This window comes from Emydura macquarii, unplaced genomic scaffold (assembly GCF_026122565.2).
Source record: "Emydura macquarii macquarii isolate MOO-44397 ecotype Brisbane River unplaced genomic scaffold, CSIRO-AGI_Emac_v2 contig_587, whole genome shotgun sequence".
In the NCBI taxonomy this organism is placed as follows: Eukaryota; Metazoa; Chordata; order Testudines; family Chelidae; genus Emydura; species Emydura macquarii.
The window spans coordinates 8,501,102-8,524,288 of record NW_027130724.1 but is presented as its reverse complement, the minus strand read 5'-3'; the positions used below and the strand labels follow the sequence as shown (position 1 = coordinate 8,524,288).

The 23,187-nt window shown below is 40.0% G+C and overlaps 1 protein-coding gene across 1 annotated transcript in view; it reads left to right on the top strand.

Moving 5' to 3' along the window:
- PTPRJ (protein tyrosine phosphatase receptor type J) overlaps positions 1-23,187 on the top strand; it is a 122,706-nt gene that overhangs the window by 72,981 nt on the left and 26,538 nt on the right. The window contains exons 4-13 of the mRNA XM_067540634.1: positions 4,949-5,224; positions 5,382-5,660; positions 8,333-8,605; positions 10,469-10,744; positions 10,902-11,174; positions 12,976-13,248; positions 15,583-15,855; positions 19,000-19,275; positions 20,319-20,591; positions 21,070-21,201. Of these exons, the coding sequence (XP_067396735.1) occupies positions 4,949-5,224; positions 5,382-5,660; positions 8,333-8,605; positions 10,469-10,744; positions 10,902-11,174; positions 12,976-13,248; positions 15,583-15,855; positions 19,000-19,275; positions 20,319-20,591; positions 21,070-21,201 (2,604 nt within the window). The remainder of the gene's footprint in view (positions 1-4,948; positions 5,225-5,381; positions 5,661-8,332; positions 8,606-10,468; positions 10,745-10,901; positions 11,175-12,975; positions 13,249-15,582; positions 15,856-18,999; positions 19,276-20,318; positions 20,592-21,069; positions 21,202-23,187) is intronic.

Below are 23,187 nucleotides of genomic sequence, written 5' to 3'. Positions count from 1 at the left end.
TCTTCATTAGCAATGTCATGTAAAGATATTTTTAGCTACTTTGTGTAGAGTAACTCTGGTCTTGTCATGAAAATGATAGAAGTTTGTGTATTACTGAAAACCCTGATTAACCTATGATAGCGGGGAATATACAAGATGTTTGTTATGGTCTAGTTGTACAATTCTTATCACTGCAGTAGAAATTGCCATGGTCTTGGATTCCTCCAGGATGAAGACATCTGTAAGACAGTGCTTGGTGTACAAGGCGAGGCCATACTTCACGTCATTCAGAACCATGAATTTTGTATCTTGCAGCTTGCTCAGAGTTTCTTTTTGAGCAACAGTGTCGATGTTCTTCATCTTGGGAACTCTTGAAAGATAGTCATGCTTAGTATGACAGACCTTTCACATGAAGTTGAGCTGGTCCCACAGTTCTCTTGCCCAATGACTGTCCCATTGTGAATAAATACCGAAATAGTTAGTGGGTCAGAGAGAGACAGAACACATGACTCTGTAGTCAGGGAACCCATCTGGGAGGTGGGAGATGCAGGGTTCAGTCCTCCTGCTCCAATCACCCTTTAATTATTTATCCACAGTGGAACAGCTTCAAATGGAGAGACTCCCACATCAGAATATCCCATAGGTTAGTAGCTTGAGCATTACTCATGAGAGGTATGGGATACTCCTATTCAAATCCTTTCTCCTCTTCTGCCTGAGGGAAGAATTGAACCTGGGTGTCCCACATCCCTGGCGAGTCCTCCAACCACTATGCTAAGTTGTGAGATGGGCTCTGCTGCTGCCTCCTGTGAGTTTTGAATAGGACCCAATGTGGTAGGCGGTCTGAGTATTAGGCCCTGCATGTAACTATCTAACCCTGGTTTGTGAATCACTTTGGGACTTTAGGCAGGGATAGGTATCTGGACATCTAGAGGGAGGCAGCAGTTTGCATGCTCAGAGGCAGAAACATAGGCACCAAGGGAACTTGTACCGTGACATTTTAGGTGCAACTGAGTTTGGGTGCATACAGGAGTTGGGTAGGAGTTTTGTGCATCACAATAGAGCCAAAACTTGCACTAAGGTGCCTAAAATAAGAACGTAGACACCTAATTCCTTTTGTGCATTGAACCCTCGGAGCCCGATCCAAGGCCTGCTGAAATCCGTGAGAGTCTTTCCATTGACTTCATTGGACTTTGAATCAGGCTCTATGAAAATACCTGGTAATACACAGAGATTGAAGGCTGAAAGTCAGTTTTATAGAATCATAGACTTATAGGGTCTGGCAGGAACTTTGATCGGTCATCTAGCCCGGCCCCTAGGGTTGAGGTGGAACCCAGCATATGTAGACCATCTATGACAGGTGTTTGTCCAACATGTTCTTAAAAACCTTCAATGTCAGGGGTTCCACAACCTCCCTTGGTAACCTATTCCAGCACTTACTGTTCTTGTAGTTAGAAAGTTTGTCCTAGAAGCTAACCTAAATCTCCCTTGCTGAAGGCTAAGCCCACTACTTCTTGTTCTGCCTTCAGTGGACGTGGAGAACAGTTACTCACTGTCCTCTTTATAACAGCCCTTAACATATCTGAAGACTGTTATCAGGTCCCCCCTCAGTCTTCTTTTCTAAAGACTAAACATCCCCACTTTTTTTAACCTTTCTTTATAGGTCAGATTTTCTAAACCTTTTATTGTTTTTGTTGCTCTCTTCTTGACTCTCTCCAGTTTGTCTGTATCTTCCTTAAAGTGTGACACCTAAAACTGGACATATTACTCCAGCTGAGGTCTCACCAGTGCAGAGTAGAATAGGACAGTTAATTTTCATGTCTTACGTACAATGTTCCTGTTAATACACCCCAGAATATTAGCCTTTCTTGCACCTGCATCACATTGTTGGCTCTCATTCAATCTGTGATCCACTATAACCCCCAGCTCCTTTTCAGCCATGCTACCACTTAGCCGGTTAGTCCCCATTTTGTGTGTGATTTTTCTTTACTAAGTGTAGAACTTTGAACTTGCCTTTGTTCTATTTCATCTTGTTGATTTCATATTTGTTCTCCTACTTGTCAAAATTTGTCCAATTTTGATTTCTAATCCTGTCTTCCAACATGCTTGCAGCCCCTCCTAGCTTGGTGTCGGTGATGCTTCTCATGGTGCCTAGAACAATGAGTCACCTTGTTAATGAGAGAGAAACTTGCCGGTGCTTAACTAGGTGTCCGCTCCCTGACACCACCAGACTGTTAGCCGCCCATATGATCTCCTCAGGGCTCTGCCAATCAATCCATACTTTGGAGGTTAACAATAGGAGTGCCCAAGCCTCTCCGAAAGCATTCCCTTGCAGTATCCCGCCCATAACCACTGGACACTCACGGGGACAGCAGACCTGGTGATTTCTAATGGAACAGTGCCTGCACAGCAAGACTGGTAAAACTCAGGATCAGGTCCTTGATAACATCAAAACACTGAGATATATTTATATCTATATCTTGTGAAAACAATCAGAAGTTTATTATCAAAGATTAAGATGTGAGATTTAAGAGATAGTGATACAAAAGGTTATAACACTCTTTCTAGAGGCTAAATGGAACTTTAACATGCTAAACCCCTGTCTAAAGTAGTTTTATCTCACCCCAAAGCCTTTTTGCAACATTTTTAACCAAACCCTGGTTGAGATTCTGTTTTCATTAATCTAATCGCACTGGCTGGTTGCTTCCTCAGATGCAGGATAACTGAAATGTCTCCTTGCGTTCTATTTATATTCTTCAAAGTTCACATGTTGCCCCCAGAGACAGGTCAGCCACTTGTGGTTTAGTCTCCAGTGTCTTCCCGTCCTCCTCTGGACTTCATATGTAAATTGGGTTCCCATTGTGTTGGCTTATAATACTTAATTTACATTTGATAGAGAGGTACACACCTTACCTCCTGACTGGAAAAAATCCTTGATTGGTGACCGACATCAAAACATATGTTTGATACATACACGCAACTCCTGAAATATCATCTGCGCACATATCACATAACCATATCAATGTTCAGAGTGATCCTGGCTTTCATTTAAGACCGCATGTAGTATTCTTTATGGATAAATACTATGAAAGCAGCGTGTTAAATGTAGTAAATTTGTCAGACAATTAGAATGGCTGTTACAGAACGATGAACCCTGTGCCAGCAGGCAGCAATGGGTCTCTATGTCACAGTGTCATCTGCAAAAACAACGAGAGTCCTGTAGCACCTTAAAGACTAACACATTTCTGTGGGCATAAGCTTTCGTGGGCTGCAACCCACTTCGTCATGCATCTGACGAAGTGGGTTGCAGCCCACGAAAGCTTATGCCTGCAGAAATGTGTTAGTCTTTAGGGTGCTACAGGACTCTTGTTGTTTTTGCTGTATACAGACTAACACGGCTACCCCTCTGGAACTTAGTGTCATCTGCAAATTTTATAAGCATACTCTCCAGTAATCCAAGTCACTAATGGGAATGTTGAATAGTACCAAACCCAGGACACCCCTGTGGGTGTCCTCCCAGCTTCACAGCAAACCATTAATAACTGGTCTTTAACTGGTTTTTCAAACAGTTGTGCACCCACCTTATAGTGATTTCATCTAAACCATACATTTCATAGTTTGCTTATGAGAATATCATGTGGGACTTTGTCAAAAGACTTAAAAAACCCAACATGTCTGTTTCCCCCCATCCCTTAGGCCGGTAACCCTGTGAAAGAAGGAAATTAGCTTGGTTTAGCATAATTTGTTCTTGACAAATCCATGTTGTTTATTACCCTATTATCCTGTTTACAAATTGATTGTTTAGTAATTTATTCTAGTAACTTTCCAGGTATCAAAGTCAGACTGACTGGTTTATAATTCCCCAGGTCGTCTTTGTTCACCTTTTTAAAGATTGATACTATATTTGCCATTTTCTAGTCCTCTGGGAACTCACTCATCTTCCATAAGCTCTTGAAGATCATTGCTAATGATTTCAAGTTTGCTTTAGCTAGTTCCTTAAATGCCATAGGGTGAATTTTATCAGACTCTGCCAGCTTGAATATGTCTAAATTATTTAAATATTCTTTAACTTATTCTTCCCCTAGTCTGGCTTATGTTTCTTTCCCTTACTGTTAATATTAATTTTTTAAGCATCTTGTCCAATTTACCTTTTTAGTGAAGACTGAAGCTAAGTTAGGTATTAACTTCTCAGCCTTCTTTATGTTGTCTGTTGTTATCTCTCCTTTCCTGCTAAATAGTGGACCTACATTTTTCCTTTGTCTTTCCATTGCTCTAATTTATTTACAGAACCTCTTCTTTGTGCCTTTTGCATCCCTTTCTAGGTGTAACTCATTGAGTCCCTTAGCCTTTTGGGTTTTTCCCCTACACGCTTGTGCCATTCTTTTGTATTCATCCTCAGCAATTTGGTCATGTTTCCACATTTTGTAGGATTCCTGTTTGATTAAAGAGTTCATGATGAAACCATATCAGTCTCTTACTATTCTTCCTATCTTTCCTTAACATTGGGCGGGTTTGCTATGGCACTTTTAATCTTATCTGTGGGAAACTGCCAGCTCTCCTGAACTCCTTTATTCCCCTAGATTTTCTTTCCATAAGACCTTACCTACTAGTTTGCCGAGTTTGTTAGTTTGATTTTCTTTGAATTCCATTGGTTTTTTTCCTGCTGCTCTCCCCTTTCTCTCCTGTACCATAGAATGAATAAATAAATACATTTCATGCCATGGCAATAATGATAATAAATACCCTGAAACCATGCTAGACTGCAATACTGTGCTTGATGTATAACATGGACAAGAAGCCAAATGATGCATTGTAGCTGCCTTATGAGTATTATGAATTAGGAAATGGACAGAGAGAAATTTTCAGAATTATATTGCCAGATAGAAGCAGTAATCTTTTCTTAGATAGTGTGCTTCTTTTTTGGAAAGTATTCCTGTTCTGGTATCAGTGAATGTATTTTTTGTTTCAACAGCTCCCAGTTTAGTTTTTAACATTCAAGTTACAAGTCTTGGTACAACAGAATTAAATTTAACCTGGCAAATTAATGATACTGCTGCTTCTGGGTACACCTATGAGATCGTCATCATTCCAGAAAATGACACTCATCGTGCTATGAACCAAACATCCCAAACAACAAATGCTGTCATTAAAGAATTACAGCCTGGTACATACTATACATTTGAAATAATTCCTTTAGAAAGAAGTAATATGACGAAAGAACAATCAAACACAACAAGCACATATACAAGTAAGTATTTGAAAGGTACATGTTCCTTTTAAATGTACATTTCCCCGCAATATATGTATTAATAATGTTTAAGAATTTGCTAGGGGTAGGTGCTACAAGTTCTCCTGAATACTACTACATATATAAAAATGTATTTGTCTTGGTTTTCACCAAACAGAGCCCAGTCCAGTGTTCAACATAACGCCTGAAAACATCAGCACAGATCAAGTGACCTTAACGTGGCAAAACAATGACACTGCTGCTCCTACTTACACTTATGTGATATACACGGATGGGAATGAAATTTCTCCTACTAAGAATCAAACCTCCCAAAACAAAAGTGCTGTAATTGTGGGATTACAACCCGGTACCCCTTATAACTTCACAATATTTCCACTAGCGACGGATAACAAGACTAAAGGAGACTCAACATCTTTACATCTTTACATCTTTACAAGTAAGTAATAGAAATACACAGTACATGTTACTTACAATTAAATATTGAGTATAGTTGCAGCTAGCAAGGGATGTGAAGGGGAACAAGAAGGGTTTCTACAGTTATGTTACCAACAAGAGGAAGATTAGGGAAAGTGTGGGCCCCTTACAGAATGGGGGAGGCAACTCAATGCCTTTTTTGCCTATGTCTTCACAGACAAGGTCAGATCCCACACTACTGCACTGGGCAGCACAGAATGGGGAGGAGGTGAACATCCCTCAGTGCTGAAGGAACAGGTTCAGGTCTATTTAGAAAGATTGGATATACACAAGTCCATGGAGCCAGATGCAATGCATCCGAGGGTGCTGAGGGAGTTGGCTGATGTGATTTCAGAGCCATTGGCTATTATCTTTGAAAGCTCGTGGCATTTGGGGGAGGTCCCTGATGATTGGAAAATGGCAAATATAGTGCCCATCTTCAAGAAAGAGAAGAAAGAGGATCCAGGGAACTACAGACTGGTCAGCCTCACCTCAATTCTTGGAAAAATCATGGAGCAGGTCCTAAAGGAATCCATTTTAAGGCGCTTGGAAGAGAGGAAGGTGATCAGGAACAGTCAACATGGATTCACCAGGGGCAAGTCATGCCTGACCAACCTGATTGCCTTCTATGAAGAGGTGACTGGCTCTGTGGATGTGGAGAAGGCGGTGGACGTGATATACCTTGACTTTAGCAAAGCTTTTGATACAGTCTCCCACAGTATTCTTATCAGCAAGTTAAAGAAGTATGGGTTGGATGAATGGACTATAAAATGGATAGAGAGCTGGCTAGATCATCGGGCTCAACGGGTAGTGATCAATGGCTCCATGTCTAGCTGGCAGCCAGTAACAAGTGGAGTCCCCCAGGGGTTGGTCCTGGGGCTGGTTTTGTTCAACATCTTCATTGATGATCGGGAGGATGGGGTAGATTGCACCCTCAGCAAGTTTGCAGATGACACTAAGCTAGGGGGAGAGGTATATACCCTGGAAGGTAGGGATAGGATGCAGAGTGACCTAGACAAATTGGAGGATTGGGCCAAAAGAAATCTGATGAGGTTCAACAAGGACAAGTGCAGAGTCCTGCACTTAGGACAGAAGAATCCCATGCACAGCTACAGACTGGGGACCGACAGGCTAGGCAGCAGTTCTGCAGAAAAGGACCTGAGGGTTACAGTGGATAAGAAGCTGGATATGAGTCAGCAATATGCCCTGGTTGCCAAGAAGGCTAATAGCATATTGGGCTGCATTAGTAGGAGCATTGCCAGCAGATCGAGGGAAGTGATTATTCCCCTCTCTTCGGCATTGGTGAGGCTGCATTTGGAGTATTGTGTCCAGTTTTGGGCCCCCCACTACAAAAAGGATGTGGACAAGTTGGAGAGAGTCCAGCGGAGGGCAACAAAAATGATTAAGGGGCTGGAGCACAAGACTTATGAGGAGAGGTTGAGAGAACTAGGCTTGTTTAGTCTGCAGAAGAGAAGAATGAGGGGGGATTTGATAGCGACCTTTAACTGTCTGAAAGGAGGTTCCACGAAGGATGGAGCTAGGATTTTTTCAATGGTAGTAGATGACAGCACAAGGAGCAATGATCTCAAGTTGCAGTGGGGGAGGTCTAGGTTGGATATTAGGAAAAAGTTTTTCACTAAGAGGGTGCTGAAGCACTGGAATGCGTTACCTAGGGAAATGGTGGAATCTCCATCTTTAGAGGTTTTTAAGCTGCGGCTTGACAAAGCCCTGGCTGGGATGATTTAGCTGAGGTTAGTCCTGCTTTGAGCAGGGGGTTACACTAGATGACCTCCTGAGGTCCCTTCCAGCTCTAATCTTCTATGATTCTATGATCGGGATTCTTTCTTTTCTCTATTACCCCTTCACCCCAATGTACATGTATTTTTTCATGTAAAAAAAACACTCCATATTGTCATCTTGCCTCTTCTTTTACATCACGGACTTTACAATTCTGTTAGAATAATAGTTTGGCTGTGAATGCATGTGAGATCAGCAAATTACTGATTAGAAATTAGCACATTTTTAATTCTAAATCTTTCAGAATTGGACCAACGTAGTATTCACCATGGACCAGTTGCTTGGGTCTGGCCAAGTTGTGCTTAGCAGGAATCAAAAGGGTGATGTCACTAAGAGTATAACTACCCTTGAAAGTGTGTGAGAGTGAGAGTGAGAATCCCAGCTCAAGGAAACAAGCTTCCATGCTAAATATACAGTAGCCTAGGCGGTGGGATGGGCTTAGCAGTCCAGTGTGTGCCTATGGTCTCTGATATATGTGTACACAGCGTGGCTAACCCATTCCTCCGCATGTGCTGCCATGACTACCCACTATTTATTAGGGTGCTAACTTAATGAAAGCTAGCATTAATATGTCTGCTTGATTTGGGAATTATGCGTCAAGCTCCAAGCTTAGAGCCGGGTACTCTGAATACGTTTCAAATATTTCCTTTAGCATCAGATAATAAGATGGAAAGATACCCATACAGAACAAGCACATAAAAAATAAGTATTTGAAATGTAAATGTTATTTTATAAGTACATTTTCCCCCAAAATGTCTATTAATAATGTTTAAGAATTTGCTAGGGGTAGGTGCTACAAGTTCTCCTGAATACTACTACATATATAAAAATGTATTTCTTTTCGTTTTCACCAAACAGAGCCCAGTGCAGTGTTCGACATAAAGCCTGAAAGTATCAGCACACATCAAGTGACCTTAACATGGGAAAACAATGACACTGCTGCTCCCAATTACACTTACTTGATATTCACGGATGGGAATGGAATTTCTCCTACTAGGAATCAAACCTCCCAAAACAAAAGTGCTGTAATTGTGGATTTACAACCTGGTACCCCTTATAACTTCACAATATTTCCAATAGAAGCAAATAACCAGACTAAGGGAGACGCAAACTTCACAAGCATCTATACAAGTAAGTAATCGGAATACACAGTACATGTTGCTTACATTTAAATACTGGCAGTCTTTCTTTTGTCTATTACTCCTTCATCCCAACGTACATGTATTTCTTCATGTAATAAAAACACTCCATACTGTCATCTTGCCTCCTCTTACATCAGAGACATTACATTTCTGTTAGAATAATAGTTTGGCTGTGAATGCATGTGAGATCAGCAAATTACTGATTAGAAATTAGCCCATTTTTCCTTCTAAATCTTTCAGAATTGGACCAACGTAGTATTCAGCATGGGCCAGTTGCTTGGGTCTGGCCAAATTGTGCTTAGCAGGAATCAAAAGGGTGATGTTACTTAGAGTATAGCTACACTTGAAACTGGGTGTGTGTGGCTCCCAGCTCGAGACAAGCTTCCATGCTAAATATAGAGTAGCCTAAGTGGTGAGGCGGTGGGATGGGCTACCTGTCCAGACTGTGTGCCTATGGTCTCAGATATGTGTGTACTCAGGGTGGCTAGTCCATTCCTCCACATGTAGTGCCATGATTACCCACTATTTATGAGGGTGCTACCTCAATGAACGCTAGTATTAATATCTCTGCTTGATCTGGGAATTATGCATCCAGCTCTGAGTGTGGACATACAGTAAGACACTTCTTCGCTCTTCAAATGCTGAGGCTTGTGGAGGCCAGTTCAGCTCCACCATACCTTAGAGCAGCCGAAGGTCTGTGCTAAGGGCCAGATTTTCAAAGGTAAATTAGACACCTAGCGATGCGGTTAGGTGCCTAGTGGGACTTTTAAAGGCACATTTAAAAATCCATCTGCATCTTTAAGTGCCTAAATACTTTTGACAATCTGGCTCTAAATATCTCTGGGAGTAATGGTCCCTATGAAGCATATTGTCAGCTAGGGATCCCTCGAGTGCGAGACCTCTGTCATAGTGCTACACTTGGAAGGGATATGAGGGCAGATGGGGCACTGGATGTATAGCATAGAGACACCCATGCCAGTCTAATCCCCTGAGAAGCTTCCCTAAGACGGGGATCCAAAAATGCCCTATTATGACAGCTTTCCAGGTGCTGTGCTCTGCTTCAACACTGCAAAGAGCTTTCAGGGGAGCTGAAGGTCTTTCCCGGTCATATACAACCACAAATTTACTTTCTGAGTTTTCTTGCTAATGTTGATATGTAATGCAACACCATCTCCTTTTTTTAAAATTCCATGCAGATACAAGCTAGTCTAGCAGGTCCTCCATAGTGGAGTAACCTGCACAGATGTATTGGAATTCACAGCAGGCTAAACAACAGAAACTCATTATAGCAGTAGAATAAATTCACATTCGCTCAGTCATGAAAAAAGGAAGAACAAAAAATAGGCCCACCTGTCGTATGGGCCCATTGTAATTGTATATCAGGTAGTATGACAAATGCCATTTTTATTTGTTTAAATGTCAAAAGAGCTCTTGGAAATTTACAAACATATTTACTTTATTGTTTAGCAATGCTTCTGCTAGTTAACTATGTTGCATTTAAAAAATGATATATCCAATTCTAATATGTTCCTTTTTAATTCATGATATGCTCTCTTGCCCTGTATCATGGAAAGGATAAATAAATACATTTCATGCCATGGCAATAAAAATAATAATAATAAATACCCTGAAACCCTGTTAGACTACAACACTGTGATTGATGTATAACATGGACAAGAAGCCAAATGATGCATTGTTGCTGCCATATGACTATTATGAATTAGGAAATGGAAAGAGATAAATTTTCAGAATTATATTGCTAAATAGAAGAACTATTTTTTCTTATATCATGTGTTTCTTTTTTAAAAGTACTCCTGCTCTGGTATCAATAAATGTATTTTTCCTTCAACAGCTCCCAGTTCAGTTTTTAACATTCAAGTTACAAATCTTGGTACAACAGAGTTAAATTTAACCTGGCAAATTAATGATACTGCTGCTTCTCTGTACACCTATGAGATCATCATCATCCAAGAAAATAACATTTCTCGTACTAAGATGCAAACATTCCAAACCACAAATGCTGTAATTAGAAAATTACAGCCTGGTACCCACTATACATTTGAAATATTTCCATTAGCAGCACATAATATGACTGGAGGACACACAAACATAACAAGCACATATACAAGTAAGTATTTGAAAGGAACATGTTCCTTTTAAATGTACATTTCCCCGCAATATATGTATTAATAATGTTTAAGAATTTGCTAGGGGTAGGTGCTACAAGTTCTTCTGAATACTACTACATATATAAAAATGTATTTCTTTTTGTTTTCACCAAACAGAGCCCAGTGCAGTGTTCGACATAAAGCCTGAAAGTATCAGCACACATCAAGTGACCTTAACATGGGAAAACAATGACACTGCTGCTCCCAATTACACTTACTTGATATTCACGGATGGGAATGGAATTTCTCCTACTAGGAATCAAACCTCCCAAAACAAAAGAGCTGTAATTGTGGATTTACAACCTGGTACCCCTTATAACTTCACAATATTTCCAATAGCAGCAGATAACCAGACTAAAGGAGACCCAAACTTCACAAGCATCTATACAAGTAAGTAATAGGAATACACAGTACACATTGCTTACAGTTAAATACTGGCAGTCTTTCTTTTCCCTATTACTCCTTCATCCCAATGTACATGTATTTCTTCATGAAATAAAAACACTCCATGCTGTCATCTTGCTTCCTCTTACATCTGACATATTACATTTCTGTTAGAATAATAGTTTAGCTGTGAATGCATGTGAGATCAGTAAATTACTGATTAGAAATTAGCCCGTTTTTTCATTCTAAATCTTTCAGAATTGGACCAATATAGTATTCAGCATGGGCCAGTTGCTTGGGTCTGGCCAAATTGTGCTTAGCAGGAATCAAAAGGGTGATGTCACTAAGAGTATAGCTGGGTGTGTGTATGAATCCCAGCTCAAGGGGACAAGCTTCCATGCTAAATATAGAGTAGCCTAAGTGGTGAGATGGTGGGATGGGCTAGCTGTCCAGAGTGTGTGCCTATGGTCTCAGATATACGTGTACTCAGGGTGGCTAGTCCATTCCTCCACATGTAGTGCCATGACTACCCACTATTTATGAGGGTGCTATCTCAATGAAATCTAACATTAATATCTCTGCTTGATCTGGGAATTATGCGTCAAGCTCCAAGTGTAGACATACAGTGAGACACCTCTTCGCTCTTCGAATGCTGAGGCTGGTGGAGGCCAGTTCAGCTCCACCATACCTTAGAGCAGCCGAAGGTCTGTGCCAAGGGCCAGATTTTCAAAGGTAAATCAGGCACCTAGCGATGCGGTTAGGTGCCTAGTGGGACTTTTAAAGGCACGTTTAAAAATCCATCTGCATCTTTAGGTGCCTAAATACCTTTGACAGTCTGGCCCTAAATCCCTCTGGGAGTAAAGTACCCTATGAAGCACTTTGCCAGCTAGGGATCACTTGAGTGCGAGACCTCTGTCATACTGCTACACATGGAAGATATATGGGGACAGGTGGAGCACTGGATGGGTAGCATAGAAACACCTATACCAGCTTAATCCCCTCAGGAGCTTCCCTAAAAAAGGGGGTTCCAAGAATGCCCCATTATGACAGCTTTCCAGGTGCTGGGCCCTGCCTGAGCACTGCAAAGAGCTTTCAGGGGAGCTGAAGGTCTGTCCCGGTCATATACAAACACAAATTTACTTTCTGAGTTTTCTTGCTAATGTTGATATGTAATGCAACACCACCTCCTTTTTCTTTTCTTTTTTTCTTTAATTACACTGTACGTAAAAGCTAGTCTAGAAGGTCCTCCACAGCGGGGTATCCTGCACTGATACATAGGGATTCACAGCTGGTTAAGCAACAGAAACTGATTGTAGCAGTAAAATAAATGTACATTCTCTCGAAGAACGAACAACGGGCCCACCTGCCCAATAGGCCCATTGTAACTATATCTCCTATAGTGTGGCAAATGCTATTTTTATTTCTGTAAATGTCAAAAGTGTTCTTGGAATCTTGCATCCTATTTGCTTTATTAGCAGTGATTTTGCTAGTTATCTGTGTTGTATTTACAGAGCAATATCTTATATCCAATTCTAATATGTTCCTTTTAATTCAAGGCGTAGAGCCGGGTACTCTGAATACGTTTCAAATATTTCCTTTAGCATCAGATAATAAGATGGAAAGATACCCATACAGAACAAGCACATAACAAATAAGTGTTTGAAATGTACATGCTATTTTATAAGTACCTTTCCCCGCAATATATGTATTAATAATGTTTAAGAATTTGCTAGGGGTAGGTGCTACAAGTTCTCCTGAATACTACTACATATATAAAAATGTATTTCTTTTCGTTTTCACCAAACAGAGCCCAGTGCAGTGTTTGACATAAAGCCTGAAAGTATCAGCACACATCGAGTGACCTTAACATGGGAAAACAATGACACTGCTGCTTCCAATTACACTTACTTGATATTCACGGATGGGAATGGAATTTCTCCTACTAGGAATCAATCCTCCCAAAACAAAAGAGCTGTAATTGTGGATTTACAACCTGGTACCCCTTATAACTTCACAATATTTCCAATAGCAGCAGATAACCAGACTAAAGGAGACCCAAACTTCACAAGCATCTATACAAGTAAGTAATAGGAATACACAGTACACGTTGCTTACAGTTAAATACTGGCAGTCTTTCTTTTGTCTATTACTCCTTCCTCCCAATGTACTTGTATTTCTTCATGTAATAAAAACACTCCATGCTGTCATCTTGCCTCTTCTTACATCAGAGACATTACATTTCTGTTAGAATAATAGTTTGGCTGTGAATGCATGTGAGATCAGCAAATTACTGATTAGAAATTAGCCTGTTTTCATTCTAAAATCTTTCAGAATTGGACCAACGTAATATTCAGCATGGGCCAGTTGCTTGGGTCTGGCCAAGTTGTGCTTAGCAGGAATCAAAAGGGTGATGTCACTAAGAGTATAGCTACACTTGAAACTGGGTGTGTGTGTGAATCCCAGCTCAAGGAGACAAGGTTCTACGCTAAAAATAGAGTAGCCTAAGTGATGAGGCGGCAGGATGGGCTAGCTGTCCAGAGTGTGTGCCTATAGTCTCGGATAGGTCTGTTCTGAGAGTGGTATTTCTCCACCTGTGCTGCCATGACTACCCACTAATTATTAGGTTGGTAGCTAAATGAAAGCTAGCATTAATATGTCTGCTTGATCTGGGAATTATGCGTCCAGCTCCACCTGTAGACATAAGGTAAGATAATTCTTCGCTCTTTGAATGCTGAGGCTAGTGGAGGCCAGTTCAGCTCCATCATAACATAGAGCAGCTGAAGGTCTGTACTAAGGGCCAGATTTTCAAAGGTAAATCAGACACCTAGCGATGCTGTTAGATGCTTAGTGGGATTTTTTAAAGGTGCATTTAATAATCCCATGAGGCATCTATCTGCATCTTTAGGTGCCTAAATATCTTTGAACATAGGGCGCTAAATCCTTCTGGGAGTAATGGTCCCTATGAAGCACTTTGCCAGCTAGGGATCACTTGAGTGTGAGACCTCTGTTATGCTGCTACACTTGGAAGGCATATGGGGGCAGGTGGGGCATTGGATTGGTAGCATAGAGACACCATGCCAGTTTAATCCCCCCAGGAATTTCCCTAAGCCAGAGCCATCCAAAAATCCCCCATTCTGACAGCTTTCAAGGTGCTGTGGCCTGGCTGAGCACGGCAAACCTCTAGAAGGGGAGCTGAAGATCTCTCCCGGTCATATACACACACAAATTTACATTCTGAATTTTCTTGCTACTATTGATATATAATGCAACACATCCTTTTTTAAAAAATTACTTTGTATGTAGAAGCTAGTCTAGCAGATCCTCCATACTGGGTTAACCTGCACAGATATATAGGGATTCACAGCAGCTTAAATAACACAAACTCAATATAGCAGTGGAATAAATTCACATTCGCTCGAACATGAAAAAGGGAAGAACAAAAAATGGGCCCACCCGCAGAATGGGCACATTGTAATTTTATCTCAGGTAATGTGACAAGTGCATTTTTATTAGTGTAAATGTGAAAAGTGTTCTTGGAAATTTACAAACCTATTTGCTTTATTGTTTAACAGTGATTCTGCTAGTTAACTATGTTGCATTTAGAGAGCAGTATCTTATATCCAATTCTAATATGTTCTTTTTAAATTTCATTACATGCCCTCTTGCCCTGTACCATGGAAAGGATAAATAAATACATTTCATGCCGTGGTAACACAAATGGAAAAAAAAACAAAAAAAAACCCAGGAACCCTTTTTAGACTTCAACACTGCAACTACAACACTGTGACTGATGTATAACATGGACAGGAAACCAAATGATGCATTGTAGCTGCCATATGACTATTATGCATTAGGAAATGGAAAGAGATAAATTTTCAGAATTATATTGATAAATAGAAGCACTATTTTTTTCTTAGATGGTGTTTTTCTTTTTTGGAAAGTTTTCTTGTTCTGGTATCAATAAATGTATTTTTCCTTCAACAGCTCCCAGTTCAGTTTTTAACATTCAAGTTACAAGTCTTCGTACAACAGAATTAATTTGAACTTGGCAAAATAATGATATTGCTTCTTCGGTGTACACCTATAAGATTGCCATCATTCCAGAAAATAACACTTTTTGTGCTAAGAACCAAACATTCCAAGTCAGAAATGTTGAAATTAAAGGCTTAGCGCCGGATACTATGAATATGTTTCAAATATTTCCTTCAAGGGCAGATAATGAGACGGAAGAAAATCCGTACAGAACAAGCACATAACAAATAAGTATTTAAAATGTACATGTTATTTTATAAGTACATTTTCCCCCTAAATGTCTATTTAATAATGTTTAAGAATTTGCTAAGGATAGGTGCTACAAGTTTTCCTAAATACTACTATATATAAAAATGTATTTGTTTTGTTTTTCACCAAACAGAGCCCAGTGCAGTGTTCGACATAAAGCCTGAAAGTATCAGCACACATCAAGTGACCTTAACATGGGAAAACAATGACACTGCTGCTCCCAATTACACTTACTTGATATTCACGGATGGGAATGGAATTTCTGCCCGTCGGAATCAAACCTCCCAAAACAAAAGTGCTGTAATTGTGGATTTACAACCTGGTACCCCTTATAACTTCACAATATTTCCACTAGCAGCGGATAATCAGACTGAGGGAAACTCAACAGTCAGACGCATCTATACAAGTAAGTAATAGAAATACACAGTACATGTTGCTTACATTTAAATACCGGCACTCTTTCTTATCTCTTTTACCTCTTCACCCGAAGGTACATGCATTTGTTCATGTAATAAAAATACTCCATATTGTCGTCTTACCTTCTCTTTTGTGTCCTGGACTTTACATTTCTGTTAGAATAATAGTTACTGATTAGAAATTAGCCTGTTTTTCATTCTAAATCATATTCTTGAATTGGACCAATGTAGTATTCACCATTGGCCAATTGCTTAGGTCTGGCCAAGTTGTGCTTAGCAGGAATCAAAAGGGTGGTGGCACTAAGAATAGAGCTACACTTGAAATTCGGTATGTGTGAATCCCAGCTTAAGGAGAGAAGCTTCCATGCTAAATATAGAGTAACCTAAGTGGTGAGGCGGTGGGATGGGCTAGCTGTCCAGATTGTGTGCCTTTGGTCTCAGATATATATGTACTCAGGGTGGCTAGCCCATTCCTCCACCTGTGCTGCCATGACTACCCACTGTTTATTAGGGTGCTAGCTCAATGAAACCTAGCATTAATATGTCTGCTTGATCTGGGAATTATGCGTCCAACTCCACCTGTAGACATAAAGTAAGATACTTCTTTGCTCTTCGAATGCTGAGGCTGGTGGAGGCCAGTTCAGCTCCACCATACCTTAGAGCAGCCGAAGGTCTGTGCTAAGGGCCTGATTTTCAAAGGTAAATCAGGCACCTAGCGATGCAGTTAGGTGCCTTGTGGGATTTCTAGAGGTGCATTTAAAAATCCCATTAGGCATCTATTTTCATCTTTAGGTGCCTAAGTACCTTTTACCATCTGTGCCTAAATCTCTCTGGCAGTATAGGTCTCTGTGAAGCACTTTGCCAACTGGGGATAACTCGAGTGCGAGACCTTTGTCATACTGCTACACTTGGAAGGGAAATGTGGGTAGATGGGGCACTGGAATGGTATCATGGAGACACCTATCCCAGTTTAATCCCCCCAGGAGTTTCCCTAAAACAGGACGATCCAAAAATGCCCCATTTTGAGAGATTTTCAGGTGCTGTGCCCTGCCTGAGCACTGCAAACAGCTTGCAGGGGAGCTGAAGGCCTTTCCCAGTCATATACATGCCCAAATTTACATTCTTAGTTTTCTTGCGAATAATTCACATGCTTTTATCCCTGGTGTCAGTGACAAAGTGTTAACAGTTTTCATTCACACTCCAATCAGGGAATCAAAAATACCTTATTATGTAGATTTGCAAAAAAAATATTTATTTTGGTTTGTTTTACTTCACTCCCTAGAAAGAATCAATAAACTAGTAACCGATTTAACCTGAAATAGATCCTTTCTCTGGAAAGTTAGCTCAACTAGTGTTTATCTCAAATGAATTAACTGCATTTTGTTATGTCTATTAAATTGTAGCTAGCTGACATGTTTCTCTTGTACTTTTGCACACTGTTGGAAAGTCCAAGCATTGTCAGATACTATTTGTGAGGATGAAGTGTTTCATGTCTCCTGTGTTTCTCACTACTGTTGGTGTTAGGATAGTTCAGAATTTGTCAAGGTCACAGTGATAATGGGAATGTTTCCTGGAACCCATGTAACTGGATAACATAAAATATTATGATCTGTATACACAACCAAGAAACACGGAGCCAGATTTACTAATGTATTCACCTACCTCCAGGGGCAAAGAGGTGTCCGGTGGGATTTACAAAAGCATCTGAGCTGGTTAGGTGCCTAGCTCCCAATGGGGGTTGCATTCCCAGTTAAGCACTTTAATAAATCTCACTGTGACAATTTTCTGGGGTTCCCAGAATTATGAGTCAGTGTGTTACTCCCACAGCCTCTACAAGTGAGTTTTGGTACTGCTAAGCTGTGACAATTCCCTGGTGTACTAGCTGGTCTGTCTTGTCATCAAACTCTTCGGGACTCTGCCAATCCAAGCCTTGCTTGGCATGTAACATACAGTGAACGCTAACTCCTAAGTTCCCCAGAGACATCACAGTCACAGAAGTAGTTTGTTGCTCCTTTAAAGAGTCACTATAATGCAGCCTGTTCGCTTACTGGGGTTAACTCGCCCTTCCCTTCAATCAGTACGTTGAATTGGTGTATAGTAAAAGTAAAACAAATGTATTTAACAAAAGGATTAAGTAATATGAAGTCGAAGGAATAAAGAAAGAAAGTGTTACAAGCGAACAAAAGTAAAATGTGCTCCTAAGACTAAAACCTGATTTAGCAAATCAGACTCTCTTGTTCAAAGGAGTGTTTCTCACCCAGTCTCTCTTTCAGCATGGCTGACCAGACTTTCTGGCCAGGATCCTTCACAGACCTCAGATGCTCAGTCCAGGGGAAGGTTGCCATAATGGCTTTTTCTCTCTCCTTTTATCATCCCGAAGTTGACCGACCGTGCTTCAAGAGGCAGGAAGGCTTCCTGGGATGTAATCTCCATCCTCTGTGGAAATAAAGTGGTGATCTTTCCCCACTTGCTCTCCTGATGGCTTTGTTTACCTTGCAAGTGAATGTACATTCATTGTTTCTGCCTGATGGCTGGGCTGGTCAGACAAGACAATAAACATTCCTTCGTCTAGGGCAGATTGTGCTTAGATATTGCTTGCAAAACATAGTTTAAGAGTATAAGTATAGCACACATTTATAACTTTTTGCACACTCCCCCTATGTACACTACACAACAATTTTTCAAGACCAGTGTGTTATTGGTTTGTATGTGATATCTTACACAACACCTTTTTGATTCATATTATGACAACAGTACATTAGATGTAGTGAGTATGTCAGGTCTGGCAAGAGTTGCTGACACAGAGGAGCGAACCACTAATGTGCCTTTGTGTCACACTCACAAAGCACCTGTTTGCATCTATATCTTTGTGAATAGTGATACCTTTTTGGGTTTGTATCTGACCTTGCTAATAGTGTTATAACTCCACTGATTTCAATAGTTATTCCTGACTTATGCCATTTTATAAGCAAGATAGTAATCAGTTTGTATATTTAAACTTCAGTTTTAAAGTATGGATTAGGCAACATGCAGGGAAGATTTACAAATTAGAACCGATTGTGTTTTACTGTTGTGTCTTTCTTTCAGCGAGTCTTTCTGCACAGCTATTAACTAATATATCTTTTTTTCAATAGAACCCAGTCCAGTGCTTGATCTCCAAGTTATATATGTCAGCACAACACAAATGAATTTAAGCTGGCAAAACAGTGACGCTGCTGCTTCTGAGTACACTTACAAAGTCATCACAGAAGGAAATGGATTTCAAAATGAAACGTATAGACTCGATAATACTACATTTGGGGCTACAATTAGAGAATTAAGCCCTGGCACCCCTTATACATTCATGGTATTTCCACAAGCGGGAGATAAAATAACAGAAGGAAAGCCAACAAATGTATCTAACTGTACAGGCAAGTTACAAAAATATGTTCCTCTTTCAGTTAAATGCTTTGTTAGTTGTGTATCGGATAGCAAACAATTGATTTTTCTTATCTAGCACCCAAAAGTGTGCTAGGTGCCCTACTAACATGTAGGCAAACTGATTCCTGCTTCTGAGATTCTCATTCAGAAGTCCTGATTTTGGAGCATCACTGATCCTTACACAAGTACTACACTGATTTTCATCAGGACTGCTAGCAGGAATAAGGTGTTACAGGGTTGGAATGTTAGTAGAAAACATACAGACGAAGCGATTGAAAGGATACAACATGAGACTGTTAATATTTTGTATTTTATACTTTGCTGTCTGAAGTCTGTATTGTTACACTGGTTTTATACCAGTGTTTGTGAGATCAGAATTGGGATCAAAATATTTTGAAGGCCTTTGTGGTAAAATTCTATTTTGATTTAACTCTGTGCACATCCATCAGCTGCAATGGAATATCAGAAGATGTTCATCAGGATTGAATTTATTTTAGCCCATCGTCTTTATGCTCGGCCATGTAAAGATAACAGCAATCAATCTTCTTTGTAGAACAGTCATTCATGAAGAGTATAATGTCACTTACCTTTTGGATGGCATAGAGTCTTTTCGAGCTAGTTGCTTCTTCCTTTATACTTTTTCCTGCATTTTTAAAATCTTCCAAACACATTCAAAACTCATAAACCTTAGAAAGTTTGGCAGGTTGACATAAAAAGAGAAAAGTGGACAGAGAAAAATAGTAAAATGTACATCGTAAATCATAGAAGAAAGGAATAGAGCACCATGGGAAGAAAGAAGACTGAGTATGTTGTATAGAGAAGAGAGAGAGAGAGACAGAGAGAATGGAAAAATAATAGAGAACATAAAAAGAAATTGGTGTTAGATAATATTTATTACTTATACACTACCATAAATATATGTGGTGCTTCACAGACAGATGAAAACAAGGGTTCCTGCCCGGTAAATCTTAAATGGATTAAATCGATAACATCCAGTTTGTTCCACTACTTAACCTCTTTTCTTCTTTTGCAGATGCTGAATCAGTGTCTTCATTTAACTGTACACCAGCGGTGAAAAAGCCTGAGTTAGAACTAAATTGGAGCTGCCCTAATGGCAACTTCAGTGGCTTCAGAATTAACACATTCAATGATGCATGGAGCAATGAAGCACAATTTTCATCCTGTAACGGAATTAAAAGTATAACCAATTTAAATTATTCCACCTCCTACAGTGTTAACATTACAACCTATTCATGTGGGAAAGACAGCCATCCAGTTCAAAGAACATGTGACACAAGTATCACTGGTAAGTGTAAAAAGTTTGGGGTGAGAGTGGGGTAGTCTACAGGTCCAAAAAAGAACTCTTGAGTTACAAAAAGCAAAATGTGTAGCATTATACAGTACATACAAATATTCAAGCTGTAAGAGACACTTTATCTCTCTTAAAAGTGTTGTGTGAGAATGTCTGTATTAAGTATGTAGAACTAGTATGATCAATGATATAGACATTCATTTCCTTACAACATTTTTATAAGGATGGAACACTATTTCTTTGTTGGCTTGCTTGATTGTAAAGCAGTTATCTTAAGTGACATTAAAATGTTCGGAGTAATGTGGGTTTATATGATGTTGCCCAATGTGCAAATTGCAACAATCTGAGAAAATGGTAGGCTTTCTTTGTAACTTTTCCAAGGTAGTTGGAAAGATAGATATTTCATCTTTGACACGTCTTTTCCTTCCCACGTGTTGAGATGCTAATTAATATTAATATTTCTTTGTTATAGACCCACCTGCTCCAGTTAAAGAGCCTAGTATTGCATCAATCACTCACAACTCCTTTAAACTTGCATTCAGTGGGTTTGAGCCAAAAAATGGACCACTAAAGGCCTATGCGATAGTAATCACAACAGCTAAAGGTAAGATGTTACAATGTTAACTCCCAGATATTATTCAGCATATCACATATCACATGTCTGTCCATCAGGACAAACTTTTTATTTAAAGTAAAGATTAGCTGATGAGGTGATTTTTATGGATGAAAGACAGGAAGAGCATTGTCAGCATCACATTCTAAGGGAAACTGAGGAAAGCACAAGGCTTGCTATGGGGAAACACAAACACACTACCTTTAAAGCATCAAAAATCAAATAACTTTAGTTGGTTAACCAGAGTGAGAATTCATGAAATCAGCAAGGCTGTTCTTTGCAGGTTAAAATCTGTTTCATTCCTGCAAATGAAGGTCGCTGAAATAAATGGTTCCCCAATGCAAGATTTTATTGACTCATAAACAGTTATAATGATCCCTCAACTTGCCTTTTGTCTTAACAATGTGTAAGCATCTCCCAGCAACTTTCTTGTATATCTTCCATCCATATTTTTAAAGTACACTCTTGTACAACAGTGACTGCATCGTCAGTGATACTTGAATAGTTTTTTACTCCACTATCCTCAGTTTGTCTTAATTGACTGCCCCCAAATTTCTTTTTTAATGTCAGTGTTTTATCAACATGTTTATATTTTTTTCAGATGCTTCTAATCTAATATTTAAAGCTGAATCATATACAAAGGATGATTGTTTATTATGGTTGTTCACACGGGGAAAAAAAGATTTTTCCAAATTAATTGATGGAAACTGAAAAGGGAGATACCACTTTGTCAGCTTCAGATTTACGCTTAACTGTGAGGGGAAAAGATTCAGGAAATGGCTCATCTGCCCTGATAAAGTGTAACTTTAATGTTCTAACTGTATAACATTCAACTTTCTGTACTCTTAGTACGCTAAGTTTAGGGTGGGTATGCGTTGTTTGGGACAGTAATATAATTCATTTGTAACTGTTTTTTCATCATTGTCTTCAGTGCAGAAACATCATCAGATGCTCTAATATAAAGCAAACGAAGTTTCAGCAGAGCTATTTTAGCTTGAGCCCTGATCCTGCACCATTAAAGTCAATGGTTTCAATGAGCCCCAAGTTCCCCTGTAGCATGCACATAACTGGTTTTTTAGCTGTTACAACTTGCTCACAAAGCAACCTTCAATAACCTTTCTGCAACCTCTTTTTAGATATTAATTTAATGCTATAGTTTCTTTAAAAAGGAGGTTTTATTTTTTAAAAGCAGTAAGTGGGGATCATATGCACAAATTTTTCTTCAGGTGCTTGCTCATGTCGATTCCAAGCAGGTGTGCCTGCACTGCATGTACAGTCGTCGGAAGGTTTTCCCCCCAGCGCTACCCATCAGGTCAGTGCAGGAACTCCCTGGAATGGCGTTTCAATGGCACTGTATATAGGGGCCCACCGACCCACCGCCTCTCCAGTTCCTTCTTACTGCCCGTGACTGTCATTGGAGCTTTGGTCTTCTTGCTTCTGCAAGTTCTCCCCGTTGCCCTTAGCAGTTCCTGTAAATAGTTAGAAAGTTAGTTAGTCTGTCATTGTAGCTATATAGCAATAGATACGTGTTAAGTGACAGTAAGAGGTCTCCCCATTTCTGGGACTCCTCTCCCCGGGGTATATCTCAGGCCCAAGGCTTCAAACCCTGTGGATCCTGCCACAGATCTATGTCGAAAGGCGACCCGCTTGATTCTTGCTTGAAATGTTTGGGAGAGTCACACCAAACAGATCGTTGCAAGATCTGTAAAGGGTTTCGCCTGAGGAGCCGTAAGGAGAGGAGTGCGCGTGAGGGCGTGCAAGAGCATTGTAACGCGAGGACAGCTTTGTATGGCAAAACTAGGCCCTAGAGCAAGAGCAGGCTTTATGAGCAAGCGTAGGCCTCCTGAGGCCAGGCCTCAGGAGCTGGAAATACCCTGGAGGCCAGGAAATACCCTCGGGATGAAAACAGAAGAAGGCTGACCGCAGAACCAGTTTTAACCAGCTAAGGCCCAGCTCTAGCAATAACAATTAAACCGC